The sequence below is a fragment of the Labeo rohita genome, chromosome 14 (genome assembly GCF_022985175.1).
Source record: "Labeo rohita strain BAU-BD-2019 chromosome 14, IGBB_LRoh.1.0, whole genome shotgun sequence".
NCBI classification, from domain to species: Eukaryota; Metazoa; Chordata; class Actinopteri; order Cypriniformes; family Cyprinidae; genus Labeo; species Labeo rohita.
This window is the reverse complement of record NC_066882.1, coordinates 590,316-612,756: the sequence shown is the minus strand read 5'-3', so window position 1 is coordinate 612,756 and position 22,441 is coordinate 590,316. Positions and strand designations below refer to the sequence as shown.

The window sequence follows — 22,441 nt, the reverse complement described above, 5'->3', positions numbered from 1 at the left end:
AACGGAAAAAACAGAATTTGGAATTGGAATTTGGGCCCTACAAATATACTTAAGTATATCTTTAGCTGGACTTTGACAATTTAGCAGACTTTAATTATACTAGTTTAGGAGACTAAAAGTACAACTGCAGGGTATTTTTATTAAGTGCATAATATGTACATATTTTTATAGTATACTTAGCATGAAATACATTTATTTTTAAATACATTTTAGTATTTTTATTTTTCGCTAAGGTTCACATGATGTGAGACACTGACAGACAAAACCAGATGAAAACACTGTATCTGTGTCTATAATTCTATAATTATTATTAATATTCATTTATCTTAACTTCTGACAGTTTATCAACAAACATCTGAGGCTCTGTTTGACAGACAAGAAGGTAATCGGATAAAAATCAGAAGAATTGGATTTCTGCAAATTGTTTGTCAGAATATGTTGAAGTAGAAATGACCCTTTTTGATTCCCAATTCTGAATCTGGACGTTTTGATTTACGCTCAAAGACGCCAAACGCTCACGTCTGCCAAAGTCTGTGTTGTATTTTCGCTCTCGTTCCAGAGCTTTTAATTTTCTCGCGCGGTAAGCGTGTTCTGCTGTCGGTCTGCGGCGCGTCCAGCGGTGAAGTCATTTCATTTACGTGCGGCACCTCGCGGATGATGAGGTGTGAGACGGCGTGCGCTTTATCACCGATTCGCGTTCTTCACATCAAACGCGCGACCCCTGACCTCACGCCGTGACATCATCAGCGATGACATCATCATCTGCAATCAGAGCGCACGTCTCCTGAACGACCTCTGAACTGCTCTGCTTCACTCATTAACACGGCAACTGAACTGAGAACGTGCGAATTAAAACATTCATTTGTGACTGGACTTTGATTAGGTTGCAGCATGTTAAAACATTCACACGCGGCTGATCGTGGGCCAATCTGATTTCTCCTTCACGGGACAGGTTTGTTTTGTTTGGATGACAGCAAAATCAATCTGAATGCAATATATACAGTTCTGGACCATTCTCATGTGTAAACACATTTTCTTTATCTCAGTATGCCTTGTGTTTGTTTGTTTGATTTGCACATGAATCATGAAATAAATCCTGTTGGTTTCATTCTTGTTTTTTTTATTTTTTATTGAAGAATTTCCATATAATAACCTAATAAAATGCAAAATATTGAACACTAAATGTTACTATGAGATTTTTTTATGTTAATTAATAAAATATATACTTTGTAAATAATAATAATAATAATAGTTATTTATTATTAAAAATAGAAATATCAGAATAAAACAAGTTGATGAAAACCTAATCATTAATTATGAATTATGGAAATATATTTGAATATAGATTTATGCAAATATAAATTGATGCATGTATTATTTTATAATAAAATATAATTGTATTATAAATGATTCATATAAATAGTTTATAAAATACATAAAGTTAATAAAAAGGTAATAATTAATAAATTATATGTGAATATAAAATAATATGCATATTTATGCAAATACAATTGTATAATTTATTTTTAAAATGTTACTGTTTATAAATAATATGTCATAATGGCTATGATGAGCATGTGGTTTATTTTGGATTTAAATACAAATTTTTAAAGGTGTAAACAAACATTTCTTTATCTCAGTATGACAGTATGTGTTTGTTTGTTTGATTTGCACTTGAATCATGAAATAGATCCAGTTTGTTTGATTCTTGTTTTTTGTTTACTCTTCATTGAAGAATTATTTTTTTAACACCTGTCAAGAAAATTAACAAGAAAATTTGAATTTCATAAAATAATATAATGAAATGCAAAATATAGCATAGGTCTAGTAAATGTTAATATGAGATTTGTTATATTAATTAATAAAATATATACTTTATAAATGATAATAATAATTTGGTATTAAATTAGAAATGTCAGAATAAAACAAGTTGATGAAAAAACTGATAATTGAATATAAATTATGCAAATATATATATTTATGCAAATATAAATTGATGCATGTATTATTTTATAATAATATATAATTGTATAGTTTATAAATGAATAGTAGTTAAATAAATATTTTTTATAATTATTATTTTTATTAAAAAATGTTATTTTTCATTAAAATGTACAATACATCAAAGTTGTTGAAAAGCTAATAATTAATTATTCATGAATTATATGTGAACGTGAACATAAAATAATAATAATATACATATTTATGCAAATATAATTATATAATTACATATAAATGTATAATTTATTTTTAAATTATGATGGCTATGATGAGCATGTGATTTATTTTGGATTTAAATCAATCTTTTTTGTTTGCACTGTGAATGTTGGCAGAAAGAAAGAATTGTTATCAAACTGAAGAATCAACTGAAGCTAGTTTGGTCAGAATGAACAAGTTTACTGGATTGCTGAAGTGAGGTGAACTTAAACTCACCTCTCGATGTGTAACTTCAGCCAAATACTACAACACACGCGAGAGACGGCACTGTTTAATAATAGAGTCAAACAGCCTGAAACTGAGACGCAGAGCGCTGAAACTCAATCTCTCTGTGTGTACGTGTGTGTTTCACCTGTGTGTGTGTGTGTGTGTGTGTGATGTCTTTCACCTGTGTATATTCTCATTAGACAAACGCGCTTTTCCCGCTCTTCGCTGTTTTTGCGCGGCCTGCGCTTTGATATGATTCTCTCAGGGGATTGTGGGTGAAATAAACTCAGATCAGCGGGTGCAATTATTTCTCATCCCTCATGATGATGCGCCGGGGTTATTTACACTTCAGAGCGAACGAGCGCCCGGCGTAAATATTCATGGCGTGTTGACTTTAGCGTGTCCCGTCCGCGAGGAGGACGCTGCGCGGACACATATTTCTTCTGCCGTCGCGTTATTGTTGGCGGCCGAGCGGCGCGGATCACGCTGGTGTGAAAACAATCAGCTTTTCACCTCTGAACGGAGGTCAGAGTCGCTCCGGCCAAAGAAGATTCTGCTGACGTTACCGTTATGTTGTAAAAACGTTATTTCTAAATTGTTTCAAAACAAACAGCTTTTAAATGTTATTTCTTGGTTATGTGAACGTTAGAGAAAACATTAAGGAGAATGTTACATTTTGTTATTTTGTTATGAAAGTAACATTATGAGAGTGTTACTTTGAAATGTTTTCTTAACCATCCTAGATGAACATCCAACTAAAATGTTTCAGTGAAACCTCGCCAGAACGTTCTGACAACATTCCCTATTAGCTGATAATTGAACCGACTGATGTATGTCGGTCACGGGAGCGCACTAATGAGGAACACGCCGACTAATAAGGGAAACTCAATCTCGCGGTGTTTGTCTGCAGGTCGGACGCTTCCTGTGTGTTCCTTATATGATGTTTTTCAGGATCCACTAAACACATTCATTTGGTTCATGCAGCATTTCCATCTTCTGTTCTTAAAACAAAAGACAAGCAGGAACTCAGAGAGTCCAGAACAATGATTCACACTCTTCTGTGTGCGGGTTTCCTGTGTGTGTGTACTTGTTGTTGCTACATCGTGGGGACCAAATGTCCCCAACAAGGATAGTAAAACCTGAAATTTTTGACGTTGTGGGGACCGGCCTGCTCACTTTAGATTATAAAGTTCTCAGGTGAAACTCTAGAAAAGTCTGTATGTGTCACTCAGATTATGAGCGGCATGTCACAGTGTGCATACTATCCGTACTATATAGCAGGTTTTCTCAAACTGGAGGGTGTGGGTTGATGAAAAGCTAATAATTAATGAAATATTCATTATATTTGAATATAATATTTTTAATATGATGTAATATTTATGCAAATATAAATGGGTATATGTATTGTTTTATAATAATTTATGATAATAATTTATAATTGAATAATAAAGATTAATAATAATACAAATGTAAAATTAATTAAAAATATGGCAAAGTAAAACAAGCTGATGAAAAGCTAATTATTATTTAATCATCAAATATATATTTTAATATACATACGTAAGTATAAATGTATATGCATGTATAATTATTTAATACATAAGTTATTAAAAAATATTAAATTTATTTTTATTTATGAACATTTATCAAATTAATTATTTGTACATAATATTATGTATTATTAACATGGTTACTTTCATATAAAATGTTAAATTAATTTTTAAAAGTACTTAAAAGTACAACTAAAAGTTGATAAAAGTTTAAAAGACCAACTAAAATAATATAAATTTATTAAATTGACATTTTATACAAATATATCATTGTATAATATATAAACACATTATTTATAAGTAATTTAGAAGTAATTATAATTATTAAAAATTATCAAAAATTAAAATGTTAATAAAAAAAAGTATTTGTTTTAAAAAAACTCACTCAAAAAAATGGAATATTGTATTCGTTACCAGAGAACTGTGAATATATGAGACAAATCTAAATGAATAAATAAATACAAAAATAGCTAAATAAATAAATTAATGCAAAGCGATTTGGCTAACAAAAAAGTTTGGGAATGTTCAAATTAAAATGTCACGCTTAGCTGCATTGAGATGTCAGTGAGATCTCATGTGTGATTTTGTTTGCTGGTTCATTGCTGGAGTTGATGCTGAAACACGTGTGTGTTCATATTTAGACAACAAACAAACACTGAATGCAGAGAAACGGTGTGTTTGGGTTCTGCTGGAGCAGATTATTTACAGACGGTTGTATATCAGGGTTTATAACCAAATATTAGGCAGGACGTCCTGCCCCAGGCTGGTTTGTTTAGTGCGTTTGTGTTGATGAACGCTGCACCGCTTCACCTCACGCTCCACGTCTGATGGATCCTGCATTTGAAGGAGTGAATATTGAAAGTCTGAAATGGTGTTTTTCTGAGCTCACGGCTCTGTGACGTTAAATGCAGCAGATATTAAAGTTTCTCCACGAGAGGAGGTGTGAGTTTTGGGATCTGGCTGCTGTGCTCGTCTGATTTTATGTGTTTTAACTGTGAGTTATTGAATATGGTGAGACAGATGGTTCCACTGTGAAATCTGACAGACTGAGTCGCGTTTGAAAGCTTGTAAAACAGCTGATTCCTGTATTAATGCTGCATGCACGTGTCGATGGATTTGTAGTAATTATGAAATGACAACAGAAGTTTCATTTATTAAATGCTCATAATTTGCATTTATGCATTTGGCACATGATTTTATCCAAAGTGACTTGAACTGCGTTAAATGTGCAACTTTTTAGCAGTTCATGCATTTATTGGGAATCTGAACCCATGACTTGAACTCTTACGTTGACTGAGGGGGCAAAAAAAAAAAAAAAAAGTATTTTATTTTATTTTATTTTATTTTATAAAAAATAAATAGAAAAATGAAGTTATACATTAATTAAAACTATAAGAAAAAAAAACTATAACATTCAAATGAAAATGGAAAATATAAACATAAAAACTAATTCAAAATATTAAGAAATACTAAAACACTATATATCCCAGTGATACTAAAACAGCTGGTTAAAATCACTGCCAATGTTGATTTTAGTCACCTTTGCTCTTTTAACTTTTATTCCGAACTGAAAAATGACATGAATGTTGTTTTGTACCCGAAACGTGTAAAAATCAATTTCTTGCATTTAGAAGATGTAAAAATAAATGTTTGTATTATTTAAAAATGTAAATATTTATTAAACACTGGTGTTCTTGATTGTGCTGTTAAGGCAGTTTCAGATGTAAAATCATGGTAATTGACAGGCTGTTTTATTTCATCACTGGGTGTCTGTGTAAATATCAGGAGGCTGAATGATGTTTGTGTTGAGGGTGTTAATGTCTCTCACTCTCTCTCTCTCTCCGTCTCAGGTTGAGATCACCCTACAAGATGTGAACGACAACCCGCCGGTCTTTCCCACCGACACGCTAGACGTCACCATCCAGGAGAACATCAGCGACGGCTTCAGGATCATGCAGCTCACGGCCACGGACGCAGATGAGGTACACATCCATCAGATGACATCTGTCAGTCACGTTGATTGATGTGATAATGGCTCTAGCAGACGTGTTTGGGGGCGGAGCCACTCAGACTCCGCCCCCAAACACTCACCCGACGTAGACGATACGCAACGTTTGATGCGTTTCTGCAGCGCTAGATTGATTTTAATCACGCAGGGAAGAGGGGGACTGATGTTCTGTGACGGTATTCAAAGTCTAAACCTCATTTCCAGTGATTCTCGCCTGGCAAACACGCAGATTTGTCTCCCGATGAGGCGTATTTCCCTGAGAAAGCGAGCGCTTGAGTTCAGCGTTCGGTCTGAGCTATTAAATGCAGTGACATTAAACTGAACGCTGAGAGAAATCTGATGCTCCCATGAGCTCAAATGCACATTTAACTAAAGGAGTCTTAGTCACGAGCTACTATTGGCTGATTGCTACTGGTGTGGTATTAGGGGGCGGGACTTCTCATTAGAGAGCAGATAATTAAAAGGAATTCAAATAAATTAAATGTTAACTTAAACATAATTTATAAATAATAAATGTGACAACAATAAAGGTGGACTGAAATAATTATATAATAATTTTACAAATTATTTCTGCTAGGCTGTAACTTGATCTACTAAAATAATTAAAATATGTAAATAAAAAGTTGTAAATGTAAATAATTTATAGAAACATACAGACATCATGATTTTGGGGAAAAAAATGACAAAAACACCAAAATTACTGAAACTAACAAAAATGAAAATGGAAAATACAAAAATAAAATAATAATAACTAATTCAAAATACTGATTATATAAAAAAATATTATCAAATAACACTGATAATTAAAATAATTAATCCTGCAAACTATTACATTAAAACTTTTTGCAGTTGCAGTTTGCAACATCAAAAATCAAGTGTTTTTGTACAGTTAAATAGTTGAACAGAATGTGGATAAGACAGTAATCAAAAATCCTGAATATAAAAGATGGACTGGGCTTCATTTAATTTTTCAGTTTACATTAATTTGACATTTTAAATGAAAGAGATGTCTTTAATATAATCTGTTTTAATTCATCATAAACCAGTCCAGGAGAAGCAGTTGCGATCTGATCAGTGATTTTTCTCTCCTGTTGTTCGTTTCCAGTGTTTTATAACTGAAAAGCTCAAACTGAATCTGGCGTTGGCACGATGGGCAGGAATTATGGGATGTTTGTGCTCCGCTAACAGCATGTGTGACTGGAGTCCAGGGTTATTCCTGTCCTGATCTCTGCCCACATCTGTGCAGGACGGCCAGAGCGCAAACTCAACGCCAGCGCGGGATCTGACGCGTGATAAAAACGCCGCTAAACGCCAAACACTGAACACAGAACACGACTGACTAAACCAGAATTCGCTTTCTGTGATGCATGCGTTAATCACAACACAGGGAAAGATGGCAGCGGTGCCAGATCAGTGAGAATGTGTTCGGTTTGGCTTTCAGCACATTGCTAGGGGCTTCTGGGTGTTGCTACACTGTTGCTAGGGTGTTCAAATCAACAAATATGACCCTGGACCACAAAACCAGTCATAAGGGTCAATTTTTTAAATTGAGATTTACACGTCATCTGGAAGTTAAACAAATAAAAAGTTAAAGTTAAATAAAGAAAAATTGATCATTTTGACCCATACAGTGTATTTTTGGCTATTGCTACAAATATACCTGTGATACTTAAAACTGGTTTTGTGCTCCAGGGTCACAAGTAGAAACACACACAGCAACACACTGATAAATGCATTAACTAACACCGAGCATTACATTTGTTACAGTATTTAATCATCTTTGTTAACATTAGTTAACAAAAATACAGCTATTCATTATTAGTTCACGTCAACATTAAATAATGTTAAAGGTCCCATATTGTCAAAACTGAAATTTCCTGGCTTTTTTCATGATAAGTGAGGTCTAGGGGCTATATAACTACCATATAAGTTTCAAAACAGTCAATCCACAGTAAAATGCACACAGCCTGCATAAAGTAGCTGTGCCTTTTCACAAGCTGCTGTCACTTCCGTAAAAATGTGACGTCCGAATTACTCAGTCACCGCCTTTAGTCACCACCCCGAGCACCAACCACCATCCCACCCTCCTTCTGCCAAACCCACAGACAACATCGCATCCGTGCCATCGCTGAGCAACAACAACACGGAAACAATCGAGAAAACGCTGTTCAGTCGATGGATGTCAGGAAACTACATCATTGTACAGGCTTCCAAACAACATTAATATTAGAAACCAGTGCCACGTCAGCTTTAGCCTCTTTCACACAGCGATTTCGGAAAATACACGGATAATGTGTCCCATGATTTGTTCCGGAATTGTTTCATTTGGTTCATTCACACAGTGATTTTCCAGAATCTGTTTGTGCTTTACACACAACCCATAAAGACACGTGACGTGTAATGCGACGCGTACGTTGCACTAAACTGAAACTAAACTGGCGAACGATCTACGCTTCAGCGCGGTGAGGAACTCCCTGATCGCTGCTTCATTCCAGTTTGCACATATTTTTTGCACAATAATGTGCATCATCACTACAACACAGCCTTTATGCCAGTGGTTCTGGCTTTTGTTCACACGGCGCTCGTTCCGGGACTGACACCAGCAATGTTACTAGGTTCCCAATCGGGGATCGTTCCCGGAATCAATCCCGGGATGTGTTTGCATTCACACAGAAGGCACTCTGGCAACTTTCCGCCAATTTTCTGGAATCAGCATGCAGTGTGAAAGGGACTTTACTGAATCAATAGTTACGTGGCTGACTGCATTCTGTGTTTAAAAAAAATAAAATAAATAATTACCATTCTGAAACATCCAGTTGAGTATCACCAAGCCACAGCAGGCTACAGGCTAGTTACCTGTGGTTGGTCTGGCCGTGCATCACTCAAAAATCAACAGACCAATCAGAAGAGAGGCTCATGAATATTAATTAGGCGGGCCAAAATCGACCTGTTCTTGACAGAGCTCCTAAGAGAGGAGCTGTTAAAATATATTAAGATGTTTTTTGGCACTTACACCACAAATCAACAGCTAAAATAAACCTCCAGAAAGGTGTACAATATGTGACCTTTAACAGATACAACTTTTGATTTTAATAATGTATTAGTAGGAATCAACAGTAACTCCGATTAAAGTCTCCATGAAATCAAAAAATTTTTTGGCTTTTAGTATGAATCTATACGCTAGTGTGTTCCAAAATGACGAGAAAATTTAAGCATTTAAAATTTACAATCTGTAATTTTCGCCAAATATGTATCAGTGATTTTGACTACATCACCCTGCACTTCAGCATCTCATCAAACTTTCCGTCCAATCAGATGCTCTCTAGAATTTGAGAAGTCCCGCCCCCTACACTATAAATACACGCTGAAGCTGCGGCTGAAATCGGTCACTTGTTCACAGAATTTGTATTTTCTGTAGAGTGAATGGCACGTAGTGCACTACATAGGGGATAGGGAACGATTCAGACAATGTAAATATGCTTTCCGTTGGGATGAATGAAGTCTGGTTTCGCGTTGTCTTACGTGAACCGCCGCCATACACACACCGTCTGCTTCGGACCAAAGACACGATAGCACAGAGCGGATCATATGTGCAAACTGCCGTAGACCACAAAACATATTGAACCCATTTGAATTCTACTCAGAATGCTGTATTTACAGTGTTATGGATGAGATTGTGGTTGTCATACGCTGTCAAATACAGCTTTACCAAGCGGCTCTGGCCAAAGCTGTTGGCTTTTTAAAAAGGGGGCGGGGCTTCTTGATGTGTCCCACCCTGTCTTCCTGTTTCAATTGAAATTACATCAACACGTGAAATAATGCTGTGTGTTTCAAAGCGCTTCTGTGGACCTTTAATAAATGCTTTAGAAGTTTTTTTTTTTTTCATTGTTAGTTCATGTTAACTAATGTGGTTAAGTCATGTTAACAAATGGAACCTTATTGTAAAGTGTTAGCAGATAAACTACTGTTTAACCTTCAGAAATAGATGTTAAAACATCCAGAAGGCAATCATACAGCATAATCATGAAAAACAGAGCATAAAACTCACATCATTTCTGTCATTTGATCTCATGCCATGTTCATTCATATGGTCTCAGTATCATTAATATACTCTTATAGTTTTTATTTGTGCAAATTTAATTTTCATTTTAATTTTACATTTTTAGTCATTTTGTTATGCGTTTTAATATTTTTATTAGTTTTTGTCACTATTTATGTTTAACATTTTGTTAATTCAGTTTTAGTTTTAATTTATTTCCCATTGGTAATGTAGCTTTTCAGCTTAAACTTATTTTTATTTCTCATTTATATTTTTCATGCAATATTTGTTTTATTTTTTTATATGTTTCAGTTTATTTATTTATTTTTTTCATTTTAATTTGTTAAAATTTTAGTACTTTTGTAGTTTTTGCCCATATTTTTTTCCAAATATGCATATATAGTATTTATGAATTTTTATTTTAGTTTTAGTTATTTTAATAATTCAAGTAAAAATATGAAAATTTGAAATGTCACCTTAGCAACTAAATTAAATAGTTGTAATTTTGTATATATATATATATATATATATATATATATACACATACATACATACATACATACACACACACATTATATATTATTTGAGTTTGCATGTATTTGAGGTAACAGCGATGTTTTGTGCTGGTTTTAGTAGTTGAGGATAATCAGGCCGGTCAGAGGAAGCAGTTTTTCGTCTCTCCGATCGTTCTCTCTCTCTCTCTGTTGTTCTCCTGAGTGAGTTTCCGTATGTCGGCTCGTCCCGTCGTTCAGTGTTCGTGTCGGCCATTCGCTCCAGATCCTCCAGCGCGGAGCGTTCGGCGGGCGCGGGCGGAAGAGGGGGCGGATCCAGGTGGCTGATGGGAAATCCAGAGATCTGCTCTGATCAATGGCAGCAGGAGCTGAGGAATCACATTCACTCGCTTCTACTTTTTCTCACTGTGTTCCTTTTTCCAGAAGGACAATTTCTTTCAGAACAACACAGAGTTCAGAGTGTTTCATCCTTACAGAACCTCTGAAGAACATGTGTGTGTGTGTGTATGTATGTGTATAAATGTTACTATAACTAAAACCAAAACTATTACTTCAAATAAAATAAACTGAAACATAATAAAAATAAAAAATCTCTAAACTTATTTCATTTCAACTAGTTGCAAAATATCTTATTTTCATTTAGTGTATTAAATAAATGTAATAAAAAGTAATAAAAACTATATATAAATATTTTTAAAATGACAAAAACACCGCAAATTGACTAAAACTAAGATTAAAATAAAATAAATATATATATAAATAAAAACTAATTCAAAATGTTAATATTATTAAAATAATATAAGTATACCATTAAAATAACAATACTTTAAGGACCAGTGTTATTTTAGTATTATATACTAATATAGTTGTCATTAATATTAATAAGGTATATATAAAGTTTTATTTTATTTATTATAATTACTTTTAAGTTTTCAGTTGAATTTTATTTTATTTTTAGTATTTTTGATATGTGCTAATGTGTTTTTTAAATTAAGCATTACTGTTATTTTTAATGTTTTAATCTAATTTAATCTAATATTTTTATAGCACGTTTCAGCTTTATTTCAAATAACAAAAAATGTTTTAATAGTTTAGTTTCAAATAAAAGTAAAATGTCTAATGCGTTACACCACAATGCAAAAAGTCCCACAGATACGCTTGACCATATTCATGAACCACAATATTTACATGCCACTCCAGAGTTTCTGTGGTGTTTCTGTAAGTGGATCCTGATCTTCTGCTCTTTGATGTGCTGTCATCTCGTCTCTGAGCTCATATTGTCCTGTGCTCAAACATGGACGTCCCCGTCTGTCGTTGCTGTTATTCACTGCTCTGCAGTATCAGATGTGTAGCGTCTGTGAGCCGCAGGTATCAGGGGATCCATTAGCTGGATTTATAGAGGAACCGTATATCCGCGCGCTTCAAAGAGACGCCTGCTGTCTCTCTCTCTCCCTCTCTCTCTTTCCCATTCTGTCTCTCTCTCTCTCTCTCTCCCGTCCTGTCTGTCTCTCTGTCTCTGTCTCTGTCTGTCGTGTGCGGTGCTGTATGAGGGTGTTTGTGTGTTCAGGAGCAGCAGTGCTGTATTTGGGGGTTTGTGTTTCTGGGCTGCTGATGTCCGTCAGCTCCAGACTGCAGATCTGACCTCAGGAAACTCAACACCCGCCTGGAAATGAAATACTTTCACTCTCACTAATTGGTCCTGCTGCAATCTGAAGTTCATGTGTGACGTTACGCACAGACACTTTTGTTTCACTGTTTTACACACCATTTATTTTAGCGATTAATCGCAATTAATCACATTCAAAATAAAAAGTTTTTGTGTACATAATATGTGTGTGCTGTGTATATTAATTATTTATATATAAAGACACACACGTACAGTATATATTTATGTAATTACATGCATATATTTATATTCATATAATTTATCATATTTAATATGTAAAAATTAACATGTTTTTCTTAAATATATGCATGCGTTTGAATTTATATATACATAATAAATATACACAGTACACGCACATATATTATGTACACAAAAACTTTAATTTTGGATGCAATTAATCACGGTAAATCGTCGCCCAGCACTAGTTTTTTTATTATTAAATATTTTAAAAAAATAATAATAATCTGATGAAGATCCTGCACGCTCAAAACGTCATACGCTATGTAAAGTTTTTTTAAATAAATTTTTTATATTTCTGGCTTTGGTGTTGCCAGCTTTACATTAAAAACATTATTAAATATTACTAATAAATAATACCATTCAGTTATATTAATTAAAATAAATATATGTGTAATTTCAGATTTAATTTTTATTTATTTCCAGTTAGTATTTTTAATGCTTAAATGCATGTAAACTCATTTTACTTAAGTTGCCAACGCAGCTTCTTTTTAGTTTCTTTTGAAGCTTTTCATTTGAATATTTGTATTTTATTTCAATTAAATGTGTGAATGTGTGACGCTGTGCACAGATATTATGTTACTTGACTGATTTTCTTAGTATTTTTGTCTTGTTTTTCAGTATAAATGTCTAATCATTCTTAAATCTTGTTTTCTAAAAAAGTGAGTTTTTGCTCAAGTTTTTGACAATAAGAATCAATAATATCAAATGACGACAGATAATAAAGTCTCAGCCTGTTTGTGTCTAGGGTGCGAACGCTCTGGTGACGTACGCCATCATCAGCGGCGCAGACGACAGCTTCCGCATCGATCCCGAGTCCGGCGAGTTGACGGCCACCCGGCGTCTGGACCGCGAGCGGCGCTCCAAGTATTCGCTGCTGGTGCGGGCGGACGACGGGCAGCAGTCCTCCGACGTACGGGTCAACATCACCGTCAGCGACGTCAACGATCACGCGCCACAGTTCTCCCGCACCGTCTACTCGTTCGACATCCCCGAGGACACCAGCCCAGGTACGAACTTTCTCTGTAGGGTCTGTCTGTGGAATGCGTGATTGTGATTGGTCAGTGAATATTTTTGCATATCATTCATTTTCTGTTGTCGTTTTCCATCGAGGTTCGATCGTGGCGGCGATTCTGGCCAGCGACTCTGACTCGGGATCAAACGGTGAGATCACGTACTCCATAGAGGAGGATGATGAAGACGCCACCTTCCTCCTGAACCCCGTCACCGGCGTCTTTAACGTCACCCGTTTGCTGGATTACGAGTCTCAGCAGTACTTCATCCTGACGGTTCAGGCCCGGGACGGAGGCGGCCTGTCCAGCTCCGTACGAGTCTATTTCAACCTGCTGGACGTCAATGATAACCCGCCGCGCTTCAACAGCTCCGTCTACAGCAGCTCCGTCCTGGAGAACGTGAGTCCGGGAACGGCCGTCCTGAGCGTGAGCGCAACGGACACCGACGACGGTAAGAAATTATTTGATTTTATTTTATATAAATATTTTGTTGTGCTATTTTATTATTTTATTTTAATTTTTAAATAATTTATTTTAATTTGACCTTTTTTTTTTTAATGATTTAATTAATTATTAGTTTTTCCATGAACGTGTATATACCAGTTTAGGAAACTCTGCTCCATACGTAATATATTACATACAAATTTTATGTACATTTTTGAATTTGATTAAAATCCTTTAATGCATTTTGTATTTATAAAATTGTATAAAATGTATGCAATTCTGCATTCTTTTTAGTACTTTAATTTCAGCTTGATTAGTTAACTTTATTTGGCTTTGAATTATCAAAAAAAAAGAATATGCTTTTTCTTAATTAGATAAAAAATACTATTTTGTACTGAATGAAATGCATACAAATATTATTAATTTGCCATTTGGATGATTTTAACCATATTTATGCTGTTTTCTATGACAGTAAATTAATTTAAAATTGCATTTTAATGTACAGTAAGAATGTTGACAAATGCTACTTTTATAACAAAAAATACTATTCATTGTATTTAATTAAATATATAAGATTATTTGCAGTAGTAATTGTCAACATTTCGGCTTTTCTTGAATGATTTTAACAATATTTATGCTACAACAGTGAATTACTTTAATTAAAAAACTGCACTTTAATGTAAGAATGCTGACAAATGCTAATATTATAGCATTAAATACTGTTTATTGTATTTAATTATATATATTAAATTACTTTCAATTACTTTTTGAATAGTTTTAACCATATTTATGATGTTTTTTACAATGGTAAATTATTTTAAAACTGCATTTTAATGTACAGTAAGAATGTTGACAAATGCTAATATTATAACATAAAATATCATTTATTATATTTAATATCTAAAATTATTTGCAGTAGTGACTGTCAACATTTTGCCACTTTTTGAATATTTTTAACTATATTTATGCTGTTTTCTACAACAGTGAATTATTTTAATTTAAAACTGCATTTTAATCTAAGATTGTTGACAAATGCTAATTTTATAGCATAAAATACTATTTATAGTATTTAATTAAATATATAAGATTATTTGCAGTAGTAATTGTCAACATTTTGCCACTTCTTGGATGATTTTAATATTTATGCTGTAAATAAACAATGAATTACGTTTATTCATTTAATATCTTATTTCAGTGTAAGAATTTTGAACAATGCAAATATTATAGCGTGACATACTTTACTCTATTGAATGAAATTGTTTTTAAAAACATTCATGTTGTTTTCTACAAGAGAAAAGTCCCTTTGTTCACTGAAAATCGGCATATTTCATCATAGACATAGACTCATGTGCTAGTCTAGTCTAGTCCAGTACAGACTGCGGTTAGTTTAGTACAGGCGGTGTTTGGGTGAATCTCAAAATCATGTCTGGGTCATATCAAAATGAATAAAAAGTACGGAGAGCAGATATTTTGCACAAAGACGCTGAAGGCTGGATTATGAGCCGCACATGTTTCTGTGAGATTCTCAGACTCTAATGTGGTTACGCTGACCTACATTTGTGCCTGTGGCTTCTCCTGCTCTTCTGTAAGCGTGTTCATCTGCACACGCCGTCCTCAGTGCGTTTCTGTCCACTTGAGAGCGGGACGTTGTTGTTAGGGCCTCCTGACCCCTGACCTCTGACCCCTGTGCGTTTAGTAAACAGGGCCAGTGTGGGAAGGTGCGGCGGCGTTCCACATGAGCGGCAGCATTACGGACGCTCAATTAGAGCCCATTTACTGTGAATGGAGCAGATCCGTATCACACTCTCACTGTACTGCAGCACGTCTGCACAAAAACACACGGACGACGCCCAAACCTCACAAATGCACCACTGTACTGCAGAGATTCCTCTTCATGCTCAGTCTGTGCTGTTTTACAGCACCAAACTCAAATGTAGAGATTCCCAAACTTTTGTCAGACAAACACATGAATATTACATGAATATTTATTTTTTTAATTTATATTTTGTATTTACTTGATATATGTAATATTTAAAAAAATACTTAAATACTGAATTTAGTATTTCACTTATTTCACTTATTTTTTATTTTATTTAAATTTTTAGTATTTTTATGTTTTTTATTATTATTTCTGTCTTTTTATATTTGTGTCATTTTTTTCTATATAGGTTTAATTCATTTTTATTTTATTTTAAGTTACATTTTACTTTGTATTTATTTCCAGATTGTAATTTCAGTTTATTTCAGGTGCTAATTTTAGTTTAGTTTAAGTCAAGGTTAATAGAGGTAACCAAAACTAAAACTAAAATAGATTTTCTAAAAAGCTTACTACTTTTAATAAATTAAAAAAAAAAATCTCTAAAATATTAATTTTAGCTATTTGCCAAGGCAGAATTTCTTTTTTTAATTTAGTTTAACTCTATGTACTTAAATAACTAAAATAATAAAAAACATAAAGACAAAAACAAAAACTGCTAAAAATGAGAAAAAAAGAACACACTACAAAATTACTCAAAATAAAATTAAGACGGAAAATCTGATTCATAATATTAATAAAAACTACAATAGCATTTCAGTGATACTAAAATAATTAATGTTTTTATCTAGTATTTTTATTTGATTTTTAGTTTTAGTTCATGATAACCTTGCTGGGTCAAATGACAGGTGAACAAATAAAATATTAAAACAACAACAAAAAAAATTATTAGTAACATTTTTTTTTATAGATTTTGTTTTTAAAATATTTTAATTTTCCATTTTATGATTTATTTTATCATTAAAAGTTTCTCATTTTTGGAAAACCTGCTCATAAAAATTTATATACACACAAATAGTGCTTTAAAAATTAATTGCGATTAATCACATCCAAAAGTTTTTGTTTACATAATATACACTACCGTTCAAAAGTTTGGGGTCAGTACATTTTTATTGTTTCTTTTTTTTTTTTTTTAAGAAATTAATACTTTTATTCACCAAGGATGTATTGTATTGTAGGATGTTAATAATTAAAAGTTTATTAAAAGTTAATAATAAATAATTTACATTGTTATAAAATATTTATATTTTGAATAAACACTGTTCTTTTTAAACTTGTTATTCATGAAAGAATCCTGAAAAAAAAAAAAAAAAAAAAAAAAAATCACAGGTTCCAAAAAATATTTGGCAGCACAACTGTTGATATTATCCAACATTGATCATTCTAATAATAAATCTGCATATTAGAATGATTTCTGAAGGATCATGTGGCACTTAAGACTGGAGTAACAGCTGATAAAAATTCAGCTTTTCATCACAGGAATAAATTCTACTTTATTTTTATGTTAAAATAAAAAACATTATTTTATATTGTAAAAACATTTTGCAATATTACTGTTTTTTTTTCTACATTTTTAATCAAATAAATGCAGCCTTGATGAGCATAAGAGACTTCTTTAAAGACTATTACAAGTCTTACTGACCCCAAACTTTTGAACGGTAGTGTATATGTGTGTGTAATGTGTATATTTATTATGTATATATAAAGACACACACACATACAGTGTATACTGTGGAAATATTTAAATTCATAATATTTATAATATATATAAATATATTTCATATGTAAACTTAATATAATTTTCTTAAATATACACATGCACATGTGTGTATTTATATATATTATTATTTATATATATTATCTCCATAATAAACATACATAGTACATACACATATTATGTAAACAAAAACTTATTTTGGATGGGATTAATAACGATTAATCGTTTAACAGTACTACACACAAATATTGTCATTTTTAAGATACACAGTTATTTGCAACAGTAATTATCTGTATTTTGCCACTTTTCAGTGTTTTTAAACAAATGTAATGTTTTCTACCACTGCAGAGGTGTGACCCCTGATTAAATATAAGAACATTTGTGTTGTTTTTCAGGGCCGAATGCGGAGCTGCATTACACCATCGCTTCAGGAGACCCGCAGTCGCAGTTCGCCATCACAAACGCCGGCGTCTTACAGACCAGGAAAGCGCTGGACCGCGAGACGCAGTCGTTCTACAACCTGGTCATCACCGTTAACGACCTGGCCCCGCCTCCCATGACCCGCTTCACCAGCACCGCGCAGGTGTCAATCATTCTCCTGGACGTCAACGACTGCCCGCCGACCTTCACGTCCCAGACGACGGCTTACATTCAGGAGAACACGCCGGTGGATACGCTGGTGTTCACGGCGCAGGCGTCCGACGCCGACAGCGGCCCCAACAGCTACGTGGAATATTCCCTCAAAGGGCCGTTCGGAAACAAGTTCAGCATCGGGAACATCGACGGCGGCGTGATTCTGGTGGGCGAACTGGACCGCGAGGAGATGGCCAATTACTCTCTGACCATCGTGGCCACGGATAAAGGCGAACCGCCGCTGTCGTCCAGCATGGAGGTCACTATGATCGTGCTGGACGTCAACGACAACACGCCCAGCTTCTCGCAGAACATCTACGACATCGAGATCGAGGAGAACACGCTCACCGGCACCGACGTCCTGCAGGTGTTCGCCAGCGACGCCGACGAGGGAACCAACGGCCAGATCCGCTTCTCCATCGCAGGCGGGAACGTGAACTCGGATTTCCGGATCGACTCTGTGACGGGAGTGATTTCGGTGGCGAAGCTGCTGGATCGCGAGACGCGCTCGGCGTATTCCCTGCTGGTTCAGGCGGCGGATCGCGGCAGCAGCCCTCGCGTGGATCGCGCTACCGTCAACATCGTGCTATTGGATGTAAACGACTGCGCGCCTGTGTTCGAGCTCTCGCCCTACAGCGTCAGCGTACAGGAGAACTTAGGAAACCTGCCCAAGAACATCCTACAGGCAAGTACACGCCATTTACACAGATACTGAAATGATCGTGAATACATTTACAATTGTGTGTTTTTGTATTCATGTTTGGGGGAAACACTTGAGAAATTATTTTTTATGAAACAAAATCTATGAAATGGAAGCCAAAAAATGTTCAAGAACATCCTACAGACAAGTACCCTTCATTTATGTTATCAAAATGATCTTAAATAACATTTTCAGACGCTCAAAGTGACTTGCTTAAGAGGACGAGTTCTTTAGTCAGAAATTAGATATAACAGCTTCTGAAGACATATATTTGGGTCTTGTCCGGTGCTGTAACAACCAAATTCAATTATTTAAAAAAGCATTTTTGGCAAATCCAGGTAATTTACCACAGAAATATTATGTTTTTTAACATTTTTGACTGTTATAGTGCCAGCTGTGGTCCAATCTCAGCATGTGCTCAGATTGTACTGCAGAGATTTTTTTTCCAGACTGAGCAAAAAACTTAAGACTAGTTTGCAAAAGTATATATTTTTTTACATCTTCTTCATTTCACAAATGATTTAATTGACAGCAGTGGTTCTAGAGGCAAAGTTGTCCAGAATGAGGAGCTTTATCGTATGAATGAACATTGCGTGTGTGTACAAAAAACTGTGTTATGCCTTTGAAAAATGTGATATCACCCCTTCAGTGGCCGATTTCTTTAAAATTTCTCTCAGACATTTGGGGGCGAGAGTCAAACAAGCCCTTTGAGTTTCATTCTGATCGACCTTGTCTAATAGATGCTCAAACTTTGTTGGCCAATGGCGGACTTTTTTTAAGACACATAAATGTCCATATAGATACTTGTGGCACTTTGGACCAAGACCGTGCACCGGGATTTTCATGTTGATAGGACAAATGGTTGTGTAGGTATAGCCATTTTTAAGTTTTTTCCATTTTATAGCGCCACCAAGTGGTCAAGCTCTGCAATTTTTTCCTGTGACCTCAGACTGAGCTCTTACATAAGTGTGCCAAGTTTGGTGGAGATATCTCATTCTGTTCAGGAGTTATAGGCATTTTACTAAAAGCGGCCCTGTCCCTTTCAAACATTTTGGCGTCCCTTTGGAACAGTGAGTTGAAAGTTCAACTTTTTTATAGTTTAACTGATATGCACTATCCAGAGAATCTTTTTATACTGGTTTGGTTCCAATCATGCGAAAAACCTAAGACTAGTTTGCAAAAGCAGGTCTTTCAAAAAATCCAAAATACCCCAAATTTTGCCAGACTCCCGATCGAATCTGTGCATTTTGTCCAACGTGAGCCAAGAATTGCAACGACATAAGACACCTGCGACTGACAGTTTAGGAGTTGTGAGCAATTTTAGTACTTTTGTTCACTGTAGTGCCCGATTAGGGCGTGTCTTGGTGATCGTAGGTGCCAAGTTTCAAGTCTCTGCGTCTTACGGTTTGGTCTGCATGATCAGTTTTACATGAGATCGCTGATCCTTAGTTATTCTAACAATTACAGTAGGGTTTCAGCGCTAAAGTGGCTCATGTCTAGCCAGAAATCAGACATAAACAGCTTCTGAAGACATATATTTGGGTCTTTCCTGGTATTCAGTACATTTTGGACTTCATAAAATTTTGAAAATCAAATACAATTTTCAAAACAGTTTTTTGTCTAATTATGACTGAGAGAAAACCTACGAAATGCAAGGCCAAAAACGTCCTGTTGAGAACAAATGAACAACAGTTTAAAACGGCTTAAAAAATGAGGTCATGATCTTCAGCAGAGACACAGAAGCCACCGAATACCAGCAATAACCCAGTTACGACTGGGAAACTCAGAAACCGAATCTATGATTTGTCTGGAACACAAACTTTAAACATGTAGCGACTTAAGTTTTATCGGCTTTTCCCACAACATTTACATTGCTTTCTCTTGCTGTTACAGTCATGTATATTCATGTATCTAAATAACCATTTGATGTATAATGTATGTATTTTACACAGTGTTTATTTGACAGAGATTGGCTAGATTGTGTGCTGAATGTTTATACGGTAGTAAACAAATGTGACATTACAGTTTATTCAAAATCTGTTGGATATTAAGAATCCAGTATCTAAATATCTTTTCATACATTTGGCTCTATTAAGATTTAATTGGCAAATAAGCGATGCGACAAACTTGTAATTTTAGTGGGTAATTTCTGACAGCATTAGTTCATCTCATTAGATTGGGTGGCTTTGGTTCTACATCATTTATAATTTTTGCTTTAACATGCAGAAACACGAGAGCAAATTTCCTGCACAAAGCGCGCTCTTGTTTGGAAATGTAACTGGAATCGCTTGTGTGTTTGACGGCGCGGCTGGAATGATAAATGCTGGGCGTGAATTGGGTTTGGGCTTCCCAGCGCAGGGTGACAGAGTGTAAGTGCGGAAAGTAATATGCCGCGGCTAAATGACATAATGAGGGTGGTCTCCAATGTCTGAGTCAAAACAAACCTCACCTGAGAGGGAAATGAGCTGGAGTCACGGCTCCGTCAGGTGTGCCAACGCCAGAGTCTCTCCGAACCCTCTCACGCAAACCAACGCTGAACCCCGCCGAGGCGTTTTAGAGACCTAAAACACAGAAAGTCAACATAAAATGAAAATTGTTAACTACACTGAAGCTGTTTAGTTACAGAAACAATCAGGATCTCCAAGAATGCAACGTATTGAATCCAAAATAGGTCATTTGTGTGGTCCACAATACTCAAAACATAGACACAATATAAACAAGAGATTTAATATGCATCGTGTAGTTACATTCATTGATTATAACAGGAGTTTGCTCGCTTTTGTATATAATCCGTTCACAATTAAAAATAGTTTGTCATGCATTTGCAAAAACCAGCGTCCACATATACTCCAATGTTTCGGGAATTAATCTGAACTGTATTAGAGTGTGTAAATGGCATTTAGGTTAATAAGTGACCCTCTGCTGGTTATAGTGATAATTTCATGCCATTTTTTTTATTTTAAAAGTGTTTGTTTTCCAGAAATTGTCCACCAAGTTGAAGCATGCCTCATTTTCCTTGTGATCTCCATGAATGAAAATGAGAAATGTCTTTAAAGTGAATCCTAAGACACAGTAACTGGCACAGCTGGTGTGTCTTTATTGATCGTTTTGGTTGTGTAATGAGTTTTTGGCTGTGTTCTAAGAGATCTGTGTTGTGTCGGCAGGTCGTGGCCCGTGATGATGATCTGGGCACTAACGGTCAGATCAGCTACACCCTGAGCAGCGGAAACGACGCGGGAGCGTTCAGCCTCACGTCCGGCGGTCAGCTGAACCTGATCCAAACGCTGGACCGGGAAACGCAGGACAAATACACGCTCATCATCACGGCGCACGATGCAGGTAAGACCGGCTAAACTCTGGACCAATGTCACTGCACGCCTGTCATTAATGATACTGGAAAATTCAATTCTGTTAATTCAGGACTAGCATTCACACATTTATCTGTGGTAGTTAAACCATGTTTTGTGCATGAAATAAACAATGACACAGTCAGGACGTGCTAAACATCACTGTTTTGGCCAAGGATATCGGTTTCTGAATCTATTTCTAAAAATCGCTGTTTCGGCCAAATATTACTGCAGTATTTTTGTCTTGTTTTCCAGTACAAATATCTAAACATTCTTAAATCAAGATACATTTACTGGAGAAGCAAAATGACATAAGATATTAAATCTTGTTTTCT

The 22,441-nt window shown here is 35.0% G+C and overlaps 1 protein-coding gene across 1 annotated transcript in view; it reads left to right on the top strand.

Moving 5' to 3' along the window:
* Positions 1–22,441, top strand: part of LOC127176253 (protocadherin Fat 4) — a 94,388-nt gene that overhangs the window by 37,386 nt on the left and 34,561 nt on the right. The window contains exons 2-6 of the mRNA XM_051127835.1: positions 5,825–5,956; positions 13,185–13,446; positions 13,550–13,900; positions 17,822–18,744; positions 21,924–22,098. Of these exons, the coding sequence (XP_050983792.1) occupies positions 5,825–5,956; positions 13,185–13,446; positions 13,550–13,900; positions 17,822–18,744; positions 21,924–22,098 (1,843 nt within the window). The remainder of the gene's footprint in view (positions 1–5,824; positions 5,957–13,184; positions 13,447–13,549; positions 13,901–17,821; positions 18,745–21,923; positions 22,099–22,441) is intronic.